General features: G+C 41.2%; 1 protein-coding gene across 1 annotated transcript; it reads right to left on the bottom strand.

The window, feature by feature from the left end:
• Positions 1–1,213: 1,213 nt before the first annotated feature.
• On the bottom strand, positions 1,214–13,790 carry LOC136448672 (cell adhesion molecule DSCAML1-like). Its single transcript, XM_066448311.1, has 16 exons — positions 13,712–13,790; positions 12,907–13,259; positions 11,635–11,808; positions 11,028–11,187; positions 10,370–10,478; positions 10,304–10,317; positions 9,857–10,015; positions 9,115–9,250; positions 8,496–8,632; positions 7,743–7,838; positions 5,343–7,220; positions 4,747–4,923; positions 3,292–3,408; positions 2,676–2,785; positions 2,094–2,372; positions 1,214–1,638 (listed from the first exon to the last, which is right to left on the bottom strand). The coding sequence occupies exons 1-16, from the start codon at positions 13,785–13,787 to the stop codon at positions 1,369–1,371; spliced, it is 4,245 nt and encodes a 1,414-aa protein (XP_066304408.1). The 5' UTR covers positions 13,788–13,790; the 3' UTR covers positions 1,214–1,368.
• Positions 13,791–15,217: the final 1,427 nt, after the last annotated feature.

Raw genomic sequence — 15,217 nt, forward strand, 5'->3', positions numbered from 1 at the left:
CTTTGGGCATAAAATCATTCTGGATCTTTAGCAATTGCCCATTGATAAAAAACATCTGGTTGCGTGGTGTAAAGGCAGGATTTTCGGCCCAGAACCCAGCGGTCCCGGGTTCCAGTCCCCAGCCTCCACCGATCTTGCGCCCTTGGGACAAAAGGCACTTTACTCCACCCAAGTGCAAAAATGGGTATATCATGTGTGTGGGTCAGGACACCAGCAATAGCTGATTGTGTCCCACGTGTATTGCACTGTTGCAATTCTAATAAAATCAAAATGAAATCAAATTGCTAAATAACCCATACAGGGATACCAAGAAGGGTCTTCTTCATCATCATCATGGGTCTGCATGGGGCCACTAATCAGTTACTGGATCATAAATGGTCCATTTCTTTGTTTATCTGTGATGAAATTTAAAAAAATTTAGTTGATTTTGTAATGCATAAAAATGCAGTTTTTTAGAATACAACAACTCCTTGTAGAGTTAAGTACCCCTTTAAAGGAGTCCTAAACTCCAGAAGGCGGTGTTATTTTCCACTAGATTATGTATCAATGAATACATAATCAGCCGACTTTTTACAGAATTTTGCTTATGGTGAATTACACAAGGTGTATTATTTAAAACAATATGATACTCACTAAACCCTTGCAGACCCTACCCATGTATTCCCTTTGTGTAAACATACATCTTAAATGGTGAATATTTTTGGCATAGATGAGGGGGGTATGGACAATAAGAAGGCCAATTGTTAATAAGATATAAAAGAACAGAAAGCAAGACAAGTTTTTCTTAACCACCCTGACATTCTTTATGTAATCTAACTTTTGTCAGGCCTTGTCAGGCACATTGTAATAAGCCATAGGCTGAGGTTGTTTAATTTAATTAATCAGAAAATAGAGGGTCATCTCGGGAATTCGGTAGAACACTGAATGCTTTTTGATGCGCATTGGACTAGTGGGTACTTTATTGTATACTGTAAAAAGTATTCATTTTCACTTCCAAAAATTATCATCTATTGGAAAATAACTCCGCCCTCTGGACTTTAGGACTCCTTTAAACTGGTAGAGAAATTCTTGAGGTGTGGCTATACTCAAACATCAGGAAATTCTGCTTTATGTCCCGTCCTGAGGATGACCCTAACCAAAACTAGATAGTAAATTTTGTAGCCTTATCTTTAACCCGAGGCAAGTGAGAAAATTGATTTAATTATAATAAGTGCCTTTCCCAAGGGCACAAGATTGGTCCCTGTTAGCGATTCAAACCCAAAACCTTTAAATTCTAAGTCAACAACTCTAGCTACAAGGCCACCATATGTTTTCTAAATACTGTCTGTGTTTCTATAGCGTTTCTATTGATCTAGGATAATAGTTAATTCAAAACAGCCCAGCACTTTCACTGTCTTTTTTCCTCCTCTCCAGATTGACGCCCCATGGATCTTCTTGCCTCTCCTTCTGAGTCGTCTGTTCAGCCGCTTTCAACTTCCTTCTCCGTCTGCGAGACCTTGCAGAGCTGGCACCGCTGCTTCCTTTCTCCATCAGCTTCTTAGCCTCCCGTCTCCTCTTCTCTTCTGCCTTGGCTGCAAGTCTGGCCATCTCTTCCCTCTCCTTCTGCAGTTTCCTCTGCAGTTTGACATCCTTGTTGACCTGTGTGTGTAATATGTATTTGACAACAGTGATATGCAAATTCCTTCCTGATTTCAAACCTGATTTCTTTCTATTATGTTTCTACCTTATATAAGGCCACACCAATTTAATTTCTTGGTTAACGGATTTTTATTTTCAAAAAAAAAAAAAATTTAGGAAAAAAAATCATTTTTTTTCTAATATTTCTTATTTTGGAAAATAAAAATCCGTTAACCAAGAAATTAAATTGGTGTGGCCTAATGGTAAGGTTACACCAGTGTTTCATTTTATTTGGTCGTATGATTTTAAGGTTGGTATATTATGTTATTTTGGTTTTGTGTCATTTAGTAATTTGAGTACCTTTTTCTTTACTTTTGCTGTAACTTTGAATTGATGTAAAACCCAGGGCACATTGGAAAATGCCTGTTAGGTGATATGCATCCCCCTGTAATAAATAAATAACCAAACAAACAAACCTGTGCATAGACAGGACTCTCCTGACTGGGCTGTGGAAGGTTCAGGTTGTTCAAGTCGGACATTTTGTCATCAATCTCCATGTAAGCATGCTGCAAATGAGGGCTTCCGCCAGAGGCACCTTGATTGTCGTCGTCAGAAGCTTCCGGGATGTCGAAGCTTATCTGAAGGATTTGATCGTCAGTGTGAAGAGGTCCACTCGCGCTGAGACCAGCCTTCCGCTCTGTGGAAGGGCTTAGACTGACTGTAGGCTCTTCCTCAATGATGTTCAGTGTCGGGACCTGAAACCAAAACAAAACGTTATAAAAGAAAAGATGAACTGTTGAAGGATAGGAAATTCAAATTTTTCTTCATTTCAAGCATTTGTGGTACTGTTGCGTTTCCTCCTTGATTATGCAAAGAATGTTCTGATCAGGATTTATGTGAATACACGATGTCCTCTTTCACAATAACATGCATTGCAAGTACTAATTCAAAAACCTTATCCATCATCAGGAGACAATAATAGTGGAATTTCCTTAATATTGATTAATATGCAGATTATGTCTTAATTCACATGAGTTATCTCTGGTAATCAGACTCACAGCGGGAGAAGTGTCCTCATCGCTGTGCGTTTGGATGTGATCATCAGCATCTCCAGACGGTCTCCTCGTGTTCCTGCCATCACGGACTCCAATTGGCTGAACCATAGCATCTACAAGACAACAAACAAGCGTCCACTGTTTTAAATATGTATTTATTGCTACTTTTTGAGCAAGCTTAGGTTACACTCAAACCTCCCTGAAGGCACTAGATGAGGAAACTGTGATCAATCTCTCTCCCCACACAAATACTCACTGAAATCTGTATGATGCTATAAACATTGTACCAAGGACGTGGGCTGTATGTGTTTTTTTCCTTTTTTTAAACCAAATTTTTTAAAAACCAAACAGCTACATCCAGGGCTTGTAGACTTTACTAAATACACAGTATCAAGTACATGTATATTCAATGAAAATTATCATGGTAGGATCCACTTAAAACAAAACAGCTACTTCAATTTCATGTATGATAGGTTTGCGAACATTCCATTTTGGTCATGTCAGTGGGACTGATAAAAGAAACCGAGACACATGTAGAAACATGTATTCAATTATTTTCCGCACATTTACAACACGTACAATGTATGCAGTAACAATCAATAAAAAGCTGCAAACTTACCCAATACATTAGTGTCTGTACTAGTTTCCTCCTCGATGATTGGCCGAAAAGTGTCGTTGACAAAAGCAGTGACATCATAGCTGCCTTGGACACCAGATCTGCTACTGTGGAGGGATCCTAAGAACCATACATGAACACACAAAATCAGTAACGGATCAGCCCTTAAAGTGTCAGCTATATAGGCTTGGTGCTTAACTGGCAGGGTCAATCATCCATTCCAATACTGTAAAATTTGATGCATTTTTAAACGTTTGCCATGGTTTAATGTTTGCGGTTTTTGTGGCAACTTCTTCATCAGAAAATTTAAAACCACCGTGAAAATGGTTGTTCTGTCTCTGCCTGTCTACCACCTTGTTTCAACTACGAACTTAAAACCACCACGAACACTCAATTCTTTTCCTAGCGCGAAATGAAATCATGGCAAACTTAAAGCATTCACAGTACTCATTGTCAAGCTTCATTGGGCTTTCACTAATAACATAAAAACCTAAAATAACATTTGAGAATAGATATGATACTAGTAAGGGCTCACCAATTCTATCAGTTGATTCTTGGATTATGGAAAGAGGAAGCAAAAGGAAGAAAAGGAAGCATTCAATGTCTGAGTGAGACAACAAATCTCATCCTGATACCACTTTCATGGTAATGATTGCACTGCACAGATTCTGCACTCAGGCTTGCTGAAAATTATGGAATTAGAGTACTAATAGACATCAATGTAAATACCATCAGCATTGAAGATATGAATCACACATCAGACAGTATTCTGTTGTTAGAATAATTTTCCTAGTCTTTTTTCTGACAGAAAAGAGAGTGTCAAATATATAATTTTCAATGGACAGAGAGACACAACATGTAATATATGTAAAATTATATATATAGTACATAACTGTTGTATGTACTTGTTTCAAACACGTCACCCTGCTGTTGTTTGGACAATCCTATGGACATGGTTTACCCGTCAATTTGGTAGTTTTTCGGGGGTGTGTGTGTGTTTATTCCAGGGGGTATATTCATTAGATTTTGAAGATTTATCTGGCGGGTACTTTTATTCCAGGGGGTACTTTTATTTGAGAGGTGAGAGTACCTGTTTCAAACACGTCACCCTGCTGTTGTTCCATATACAAAGCTACTTTAGGTAGCGTGCGTAGTTCAGTGGTTAGCAATCTTGCCTCTGAAACTAGAAGCCCTGGGTTCGATCCCGGCTGTGTCGCTCACCCGACATGCACGCTACCGGAAAAGATTGCAGTCCTTAGGACGGCACGTTAAGCCGTGGTCCACTGTTCATTGTGCTTGTCGAAAAGAGCTAAGGGAATTTCCCTAGTACAATGAACCTGTAAATACTATACATAGCGTTGGTCTTCTCTGTAACGACTAGTGGAAGATTAGCTCATCTGTTCATTGAGTTCATTGAGCTTAACTGGTTCGAGATCACTTAAGATCACTTTTTTTTACCTGTTTCAAACACGTCCCCCTGCTGTTGTTCCCTGTCCTCCCACAGCTGATCAGTGCTGACGCTGCGTCTCTGCATGTCTTTCCGCTGTTGGTTCCACTGTACCAGTACCACACAGGCAGCCACACCCAGCAGCAGGACAAGGCCTACACAGCCTCCGACAATCGCCAGAATAACACCTAGCACGACATAGAGAAAAAACAACACATTTAGTCTATTACTAGTATTAGGGCTTGGATTTTCTATCAGTTCTCACCACAAAACGATCGTATCTTTGCTCCTTTGATATCGATATGTAATGGTTATTATTAAGTGTTATTGAAACTTATCATGTGTAGGAATGTCTAGACATTTGAGTTTTTTAATTCAAGTTTCAAGGCTCATAAAATGCTCTGGATGCCTTTAAAATGACAGATTTAACAACTTTGTAGGAAAACTCACAAATTACAATATAGCTCCCAAACGAGTGGGACGGAAAAAAAACTTAAAGCTGGAGACAGCTCTGGTCTGATCTTAATTCATTCATCCATTAGGGTGACATGGAAGGAAATGATAAACCTTAAAACACACTGTACTTAGCACATGTCTGAGAGCTTACCAGTTGACAAACTCCTACTGGCGGCTGGCATTGTCTCCTCTTCTTCCCAAACCGATACTCTCTTGATCCCACTGTACGGGCCATCTCCTCCCTCATTGTAGGCCGCAACTTTCACATCGTATTCAACATTCTCTGTCTCAAGATTTTCAAACGTGTAGCGCGACAACTCTGGGCCTGGGAGTCGATAGGTTGTGAATGTGCTCATCCCAACTGCACGGAAGCTGACCAGAAAACCCAAGATGAAGTCATCGCCTGACGCTATCCATTTCACAAGTATAGAATCAGCTGACACGCTTTTTGCATATGTGATGGTGGGTAGTGCAGTTGGACTAAGGTGTGGAGTCTCCGCCACGACTTCAACAAAATTACTCCACCTGTTCAGAGCCGTGTTTCCTGCTTGCACTTTAATTCTGTAGGTCATACCATGTTCAAGAACCAAGCTCTCCTCTAGAGGTATCTGATTACTGTGTGCAACAGTTACTTCTCCCTCTTGACTGTTAGTGTTACCATCAGCCCTCTGGTACGTAATATGATATTGAATGTTTCCAGTCGGACCATTCAAGTTCGCTGGCGACGTCCACCTGACAGTGACAGTGTTTAAACTTACTGACACTCTGACAGATCTGGGAGGGGAGGGGACATCCTGTAGGGTCTGGATCTGATCAGACTGGTCACTATAGTTACCTGAACCAAGCGCATTGTTGGCTCGCACACGGAACGAATACGATCTGTACGGGCTCAGGTCAGCAACAGTGTACGGTGGTCTCGTCACTTCATTAGCAAGGACCCAGTTCCTGTTCCCAGCAGTCTGGTACTGAACTGTGAAGGATGATGAGGGGATGTCACTGCAGTCCTCATGCCTCCACGTTAACGTAACGTTTCCAGATGTCACATCGATGACAGTTGGCTTACTGGGGGCACAGGGTCGGGTGATTTTGTACTGATCCTCACCAAAGACGTTTGTGGCTTTGCAGTAGTAAACATCCGACGGCTGAATGTAGTTTCCCATCTCCACATGGTCGATGTACAAGTCGTTGTTTTCATCAACCGTATGACCTGTCACTGCTGTTCCCAGTATTCTCTCAGCTCCTTTCCACCAGGATACCACGGGGGTGGGAGAACCGACTGAAACACATCTCACTCTCACAGCGTTTCCAATAGCAACCGTGCTGATGGCAACGAGCTTGGGAGGTCCCTGTACGACCAGCTGCACATCAGCCTGTGCTGATCCTAACATGTTACTCAGAACACACCGGTAGAGTCCTGCATCATCAACATTAGTAGAGGAGACTTGGAGGCTATTTCCAAACAGAACGATGCGCCCATCATTTGGGGTCAACGGGAGACCGCTAGGATAAAACCAGGAAACAGCAGACGGCGGGTCGCTGTTAGATGTACAGTTTAAAGTAGCAGTGTCATTCTCCATTACAATCTGCGGGCTGTTTGATGTGACATCCGTCGGGGGAATCTTTACATCCAAGTAGAAAATTCTCTCTTCGTCACCTACAGCATTGACTGCTCTACAACTATAGAAACCTTCGTCGTCTTCCCTCACACTTGTGATGATGAGTGTGCCAATGGCATTGACACTCAGTCTGGCTGATCGCTGGTTTTCTAAGGCCCCTTGGCCAACTCCTTGGCCAATCAGGACCTCAGAATTGCCTGCGTTGTCCAGCTTGTACCATGAGATGGTTGGCGTGTCTCGTGCACTTGCTGTGCAGGGCACTTGGCTGGACTGGTTGATGTTTATGCTCCTGTTGGTTGGAATGATGGTGAAGACGGGCACGTCAGGCAACCAGACATTTGCCGGGGCTTGGTGGCTGCCTGCAGCGTTCTGTGCTATGCACACATAACTGCCCAAATTCTCCTCTTGGATATCTGTAAAGGATTCCAAATATAGCTGTTTTAGAAACATTTCATAATTTGATGATATTGTACCTATACTGCTCTGATTATATCATGTTTTCAATCATTGTATTACATGTAATTCATTTATGTAGCAACACCACATTATCCAATAAGATCATCTTGCATCTTGTATAATGTATAGTACAACATATAAAGAATGAAATCCGATGTAATCCTCAAAGTCACACAAAAATGATGCCATATTGTGAATGCAATCTGCTTTATCTTCAGACATTTGTGGTGGTTTAGTTGTTGTGTGGCAGAATGGGAAGTGCATCATGTGTCATTGTATCCTGCATTTGTTTTGAAATGTTGACATAGGTCTTTGATTACTTCTTGAAGGTGAAACAGAATTTTATTGATCAAATAATGTTGATTGATAAAAAAATTTACCAATGACTAACACCACATAACATTTGCAAGTGAATCAGATGAATGAAATTTAGGTGAAACAATGTCATGAAATCAGTGACAAGAAGGTCAGTTTCTCACCTGTGACAATGAGAGTTCCATTGCTGGCTTGTTGTACATTACTTTGTGACAGTGCAGCATTGTCCTTTATCCATTCTACTGTAGGAAGAGGATCACCTGGGGGATGACAAACAATATCAAGATGTAATTGATAGTCACAGTGTCATATTCTTATGTCTGTAATATCAAATTGAATGTACAGAAGGTATTGGGAAACATCATGGACAATTGAGCTGCGACCTGAGGTGTGCGGCTCAACTTTGCTTTCCTTGCCCTGCTCAAATTTCACCTACCTACTATCAAGACTTTATTGAATGCCTCTCATACTCAATCATGTAGTTTTAAACCTACAGCAACCACTCAAGGGACTGACCAAAAAATGGTTGCTGAGGGCAGGATGGGGTTAATTATGTAAAAATTGATGTGACTGTTTTAACCTTCTAATCTTGCTGCTTAACTCTATAACCAATAGGGAATGGGGTGCCGAACGGCTACTTCAGTGTGCTAAAATTTAATATGGCTTGTAACTGGAGGTGGTTGTCCGCGCAGGGTGGTTGGCTGGCCACGATTGACCGTATATCCTTACCAATACGTTGATGAAGGTTAGACATCCCGGTAATAAGATACGCCAAAAATAATTACTCAAGCAACTGGATAAGATTTTGAAACAGTCAGACGTTTCAGATAGCATCCGCTATCTTTTGTCAGTGACTAAGTGACTATCTGAAACGTCTCACTGTTTCAAAATCTAATTTATTTTTGGCGTATCCTTACCTATAGCCTGACAGTGCAGCAGGAGGTCTTGTCCCATGTGCACTATTGTCTCCACTGCAGGTGTAACTGTGAAGACTGGCAGGCTCTGTACAGTCAGTAATGCGCCCTGTTCAACAGAACCCAGCACATTCTCTGCCCTGTAAGACAGAACAAAGTTGTCATACAGTAGTTTTCTTTTTCTTTTTCTAATCAATATCAATTTGATTGGATCAAGTTGATATGCTAATTTTACATCTGATTTTCAGTTGGGATTCAGCATTGTCTAGGTATCACCTTATACATGTACCTTATGGTTTACTGATGATTTAATATGCTTATCATAAGACATATCATATGCATTAAGTCTTTCTTGTAACATCATTAGTTAAGGCTGATTGCTTCATTGGTTATGTTTGTTCAGACCTTCAAGTGTCTAGTGGCACATAGGTCAACAAGTTTCCTTGCTGTTTCTGTAGCAGGGTATATTTTTATTTTCAGGGAGGCCCTAGGTACACATATACAAACAATACACTCAGTCTGATATATCTACACAACAGAACATATTTGTGCATCAAATAACAAAATCGTATCCACACTCACAGTCCATTTCGTGCCAGGCCGTAAGGATTTACAAATTTACCTGCAGAGGTAGACTCCTTGGTCTGCTTTAGTGATCCCCATGACCTGGAGGTTTCCGCTGGTGGATATGTCGTACTTAGGACTGTCAGTCACTGGTGTGCCATCGAAGAACCAGCTGATGACTGGAGGTGGGTCACCTGAGATGGCAAGGAGACAAGGTTTGAAGACCTGGTGAGACACTCACATTCAGATGATGCTACAGCTGCAATTCATATCAAGATCAAGGAACAAAAAACAGTCTAGCATCAAATGCCATAGAAACAAAGCTTGCCAAAAAGTTGTATCCAGTATTTGATTATACTGCTGCAGGGTTCCATGTCACAGGGGTGGGCAGCAGTTGGCTACTAGTAGTCTTCACACCACGTTTCCAAGCAGATCTATCATTATACCAAGTATAAATCATTAAATAGAGAACAATATACATGTACTGTTTAGTTTTCCTCACTTACAAACATGTTTTTAATTTTAGTCTCATCTGCTCTCTTTGCTATGATAATGAAAAATTTGAATGTACGAAACATAAGAAATGAATCCGGTTGAACTGAGAGACCATTCACTGTTTCCTACCAAAAAAAACCCATAAAACTATTAAAATCCTTGGTATGCTTCATGATTTTTGCAAAAGCTAGCAAATTATATGTACATGTAGTTCTAAACATAAGAACTGATTCAGAAGAAAAAGCGTGATTTGAAAAAAAAAGAACAATCTTCCCACAGTTCTCTTTGTTATGGACATGGCTTACCAGTAGCTTGGCATGGCAAGAGTGGACTTTCATTGATCAAGGCCTGGGTGTCCACTGGGAGTTGTGAAAAAGAAGGTCCATACTGAACATGTAGGGTGGATGAAGACGTGGCTCTCCCAACATTATTTGTGGCCAAGCACCTGCATGAGATTGTGAAAACTGTAGGTAAACATCAAATTTTATGATGCACACAAAACATGCACAAATTTCATTTCAATGGAAAGCAATGCAATTCAATGAAATATCATGATTGTATGCAATAAGATAAGACACAACAGAATTACCGGGTTACTCCAGAAGCTGTTAGCTGGAAGCTTTATGCAAGACATATGCTTATTTTCCATGTATTTCAGACAATCAGGTGTTCAAATTGTAAAATTCTTGCAATCATCTAAATATTGGACATTATCTGACATTGACAAGAATTTAGTTTAAGTTATTATTGACAAATAGGAGAGTCCCTAACTTAGAAACGAAATGCAGACATATTAATTGTGACAGTTCTAGACCAACCTGTATTCACCCTCATCCACTCCTCTCACCGTGGTGATGGTCAGTGTCCCATTACTGGACACCGTAATACCTGACGGTCCGACCTGTGCACTGGGCGCGGGAAATGTGCCTGTGGAATATAGTCCGCTCATATCAATACATGCTATTTCTGTGCACAAAGTAAAGTGCTTACCAACAAGCTTTCGACCAGTCATCTGGTCATTTCAGACGGGGACTTTACAGCTTGCAGCCCCGTGTGCGTTATTTAGCCTAAGGCATCAAACCTCTTCATGCAAAAGAACCCTTCATGCACCTCATGCACTTCATGCACAGGGAATGGAATGATTTAGAGCCTGGTGCGGTGGAGGCAGAGTCCCTCGCCCAGTTCAAGTCCGAACTGGGGAGGACTCTGCTGCATTGAGTCACCCCCTCACGTCTTGTACATATGTAAATATTACCTTCACTGTGTTGTCTTTTGCACCTACAGGATACGTTTTTGTGTATTGACCGCGCCTTTTCCCATGTTTGTCAAATCATAACCCATGCGCAGCTGCCAATAAGCCTTGTTAACAAGGGTTCGGCAGTATGAAAGAAGAAGAAGAAGAACCCAATACTAACTAGTCTTCACAAAAATCTTGGTACAAACGGGGTCTAAGTTATGGCATCATGGATGTTATACCTGAACTGGGGGTTGTCCATGTGATATGGGGTGTGGGGATCCCCGCTGCCGTGCATGAGAAGCTGATGGTCTGACTGAGCCCACAGGTCCGGTCCACAGGGGTCTGTGTGAAGGTGGGACCTACATGGACAGTCAGAGAGGCACTGGAACGGACACTTCCCTGTCAGAAAAAAAAACACACAAAATATACCATCATGTTATCTCCATTTAAACATTAATATGGTGGGTTACATAAATCTGCCACTTCGAAAAACAGTCGGATTGAAAGATCTCTACTGCAGCACTCCCCAGACATGTGCAGCTTAGATATACAGGAGTGCATTATACTGAGGGACGTTGGGTTGGATATCTATTTAGATGTATCTTTTCAGGGTGGCAGAATTATGTACCCTAGTGGAATAAAAAATCTCATACATTTGTACCTCCATGACTCAGTGACAGGATTTAGTTCACAAACAAAAGGGGTAGGCAGGTATACGTAGAATTAACACAGAATGAGCATTTTTGCAGTTACGTAGTTTCAAGTTTCCTATGAAGAGGTCACCGCGAAAACCATGAACAGTAAACCACCACGAAAAGTTCAACATTTACAGTAACTAAAATGTACCTCTGAGTTCTCAGCACTGCAGACGTACATTCCTGTGTCTGACTGTTGAATGTTCCTTATCCTCATCCAGCCACTGCTGACAAACTCTACCCTCCCCGCTGGAAGCTCTCCTCCAGCCTTCCCCCAGCTCAGGACAGGGTCCGGGCTGCCACTCGCCTCACAGACAAACAGCACCTGGTGAAATAAAAAAGGAAAGCGATCTTGATCTAGTTTTAGCTCACGGAAGAGCTATTTTTCCACTGATCGTAACAGAGAAGACAGACGCTATGTTAAGTATTTACAGGTTAATTGTACTGGGGAAATTCCCCTAGCTCTTTTAGACAAGCACAATGGACATTGGTCCATGGCTTAACGTCCCGTCCTATGGATTGCGGCCCTTCCGGTAGCATGCATGTCGGGTGAGCGACACAGCCGGGATCAAATTTGTGGCTTTTAGTTCCAGTGGCAAGATGATTGCTAACCAAGCTGGTCAAGTCACGTCATGTAAACTGCCATGTTCTCTCTTCCTAGTTCTCTCCAAGCAGAGGTTAGGCCCTGGCCGTTTCTTTACATAAGTCTTAGGCATTTTTGCCAGGCTTTCTATTTTGTCTGGTTTTCCTTTTGTCTGCCAGCCAAAATTTTGACAAATATTGTGCGGATGTGTTAGCATGAAAGTGGGAATGGGACAGTTGGGATGTGATTGTGAATGGGAGTCTTAAAGGAAGTGCTTGTGACACCGATGACGCCAAAACACAACAATTATTGATTGCATTCAATCACAATAAGTATCATTCAATAAACATAGACGTCTGTAGGAAATACACAACCTTATGATGTTCATCATCATCATCATCATCATCATCGGTCAGTCGTGCATCGACCGATCACACGTCCTCTCCACATCCGCCGGTCAGTAGCCAGGTTCTTATGATGTTATTGAACAATGAATAATACAAATCATACCAGTTCTTGATTTGGGCCCCCCCAGAGATCAAACTAGATTCCTTCAATGACGCCATAACGAACATGTCAGCTGGTTTGAAACCTGGCACCACAGCTCATGAAAAAACATTCTTATGATATAAGCAAACAGTGCATAATCATTGTGATTGCAGTTGAAAAGCAATCTTTTATACTGTTTGCTTTTCAAACGAAGCCCTTTTTCAAAAGCCATGGTGCCGGTTTTCAAACCATCTGCTGTGTTCACTTAATACTCTTGGCATACAGAAACAATTGGGAGAGGGAGCATTCAAAGTTCTCTCTTATTTTTATGAACAAAAAAGTAGTCCTTACCGATAGGCCGACATTTACTATCTTGTCTTCTGGACTTCTGGTGAAGACCGGTAATGCACTACTGAAGACATTCAACATCGCACTTGCAGCATTTGTCCCAAAACTGTTTGTTGCATGGCAAGTGTAAAAACCAGCGTCTGTGTCCCGGACATCAGTGACCACCAGGCTGTTGTTTGGGTAGACGGTGAACCTTCCATTGTTGACAACGACGACGTTGTTATTGTTAGTCCAGGACAGAGATGGGGAGGGGGAGCCAGTCACCACACAGTTGAAGACGGCAGATCCACCCCTGGACACTGACGATGGGCTTGGTGCGACAGTGAAAACAGGACGGTCTGCATAGACAGGATCTCCTGTAACATACAATTAGAATTCATCATCATTATACACTGTCTTTATAAACTTTTCTCAGTACAATCAAGATGTTTGATCAAGATGAAAATGTTAAACAATGCATGATTTTGGACAGGGTTGATCCCCTGAGACTGCCCAAACTCTTTAAGATTATATCCAATTCAAAATGATCATGTATTTTGTGTTGCGAGCATCAGTCTGATTTTGTGGGTGGGCACTCACAAGTGAAAACAATACTGCCAAATTTCTGTGTGTTAATACAATGTTAGGTCACCTTTCCCCTCACAACATTGCAGACATACATACACTCAGGTATCATAGGTCTGGGGTATACCCTGTGCTGCTGCATGCCAATTAATTTGCACAATATTAATATCCAGTTTGGTCTTCGTTAATCAGGAGCTGTAAGAAGGGTTATAATTTTGCCTGTCAAAATGAGGACTACACTTACCTTGCAGCAGTACAGTGGCTGTATAGTACAACAGGTAGACAACCAGCTGCAGCCAAGGAAGGTTCTTGGTACACATGATGACGTTCACATAGCCACAACGTTAACTGAGGGCAAGAGAGATGGCATCGCAGCACAAGTCCACAGGAGTGCAGCGTCTCTGTTCCTGTGGGATTTATTGATGGTAACACAGTCACAATGGTCTCTGCTTTTTGGACTTTGGCTACCTCAGAGTGTGTCTGATGTTGTTCTAGCAAACATGGCAGTGTTGACTTCCACAGCCTTCTGTAGACAGAGTGCACCTACATTGTAACACATTGTTTTATGGTGATCTGGTATCTGAAACATCTTAACATAAAACTAAAGCTGACTTATACAATGAGCTAATTATAAACGTCACCTCCACAGCAGACTCCGCTGTTTGCATAACTCCCAAATGCTCAGCATGTATGAAATTCCTATCACTTAACACCATTGCATTATCATTATGATAGCTTTTTCTCATCAATTAAACAAGTTAGTTTCTTAATCTGCATCATTGATATCTGTTGATGCTTCTCTCTTTGTAAGTTACAAATTGTTACAAAGTCGTATCATGAAATGCAGTTGACTATTTAGTTTTTCCACACATATCTTGCAAACTAGGTTCTTATGTGCTTGATTAGCCTATTATTATGACAATTAAGCCACCTAATGGTACATACCAAAAATCGTTAAAATACATTTAACCCTTCTTGAGAAATCCTCTTCAAAAAGTTCAACAAAAACTGAAAAAGGCCCCTGCAGTTCTCCCAAAAGATGCTAGGGTACTCAAATCTATATCACTTCTGCTAGAGCCAAACATTTATCTGCCACCAATGAATTGGGAAAATAGCATGTCCAAAACATTAGGTAACAAAAGTGGAAGTGCTGCTGCAGTACCATCAAAAGCCACTATGGGGCCCCAGAATCACACTTGCCCATTGTTTTCCTTATCCCCTACCCATATACCAAATAACCATACAGATCTTCCCACAGCTTTTAGAGTCATAGATGTATAACAAAATCAATTCTATAGGGGATACATTCGTGCAATTTTTAGAATATTTTCTGTGTGATCGTAGTACTGTAAAAAATACCTAACGTTACGCCCCTGAGACGTCACCAAAAATAGGATATAGAGCATTGTAATCAACAAAAACGGCATGCAGTATCAAAAGTCCAGTGTGAAATGGAGGCTAGAATAAAATATGGTTATTACCACGGTAATCAAGATCCATGCGCCGTAATTTTACTGTCCCTCCAAAACAGAGCAAAGTGAGTAGTTGGGAATATGTCGGGATAAAAATATTTAGGGCCGGTCCCGTTACAAATTATCTCTACAAGATGCGATGGATTTGCAATAGTGGATATATATCATTGATACATCTCCGATCCTAGGACAAACACATTAACGTCATGCTATCATTTCTACTGAGCAAACCCTACCGTACGGTATTACAATTACATACTTACGGGAAATACACTCGG

This window comes from Branchiostoma lanceolatum, chromosome 14 (genome assembly GCF_035083965.1).
Source record: "Branchiostoma lanceolatum isolate klBraLanc5 chromosome 14, klBraLanc5.hap2, whole genome shotgun sequence".
NCBI classification, from domain to species: Eukaryota; Metazoa; Chordata; class Leptocardii; order Amphioxiformes; family Branchiostomatidae; genus Branchiostoma; species Branchiostoma lanceolatum.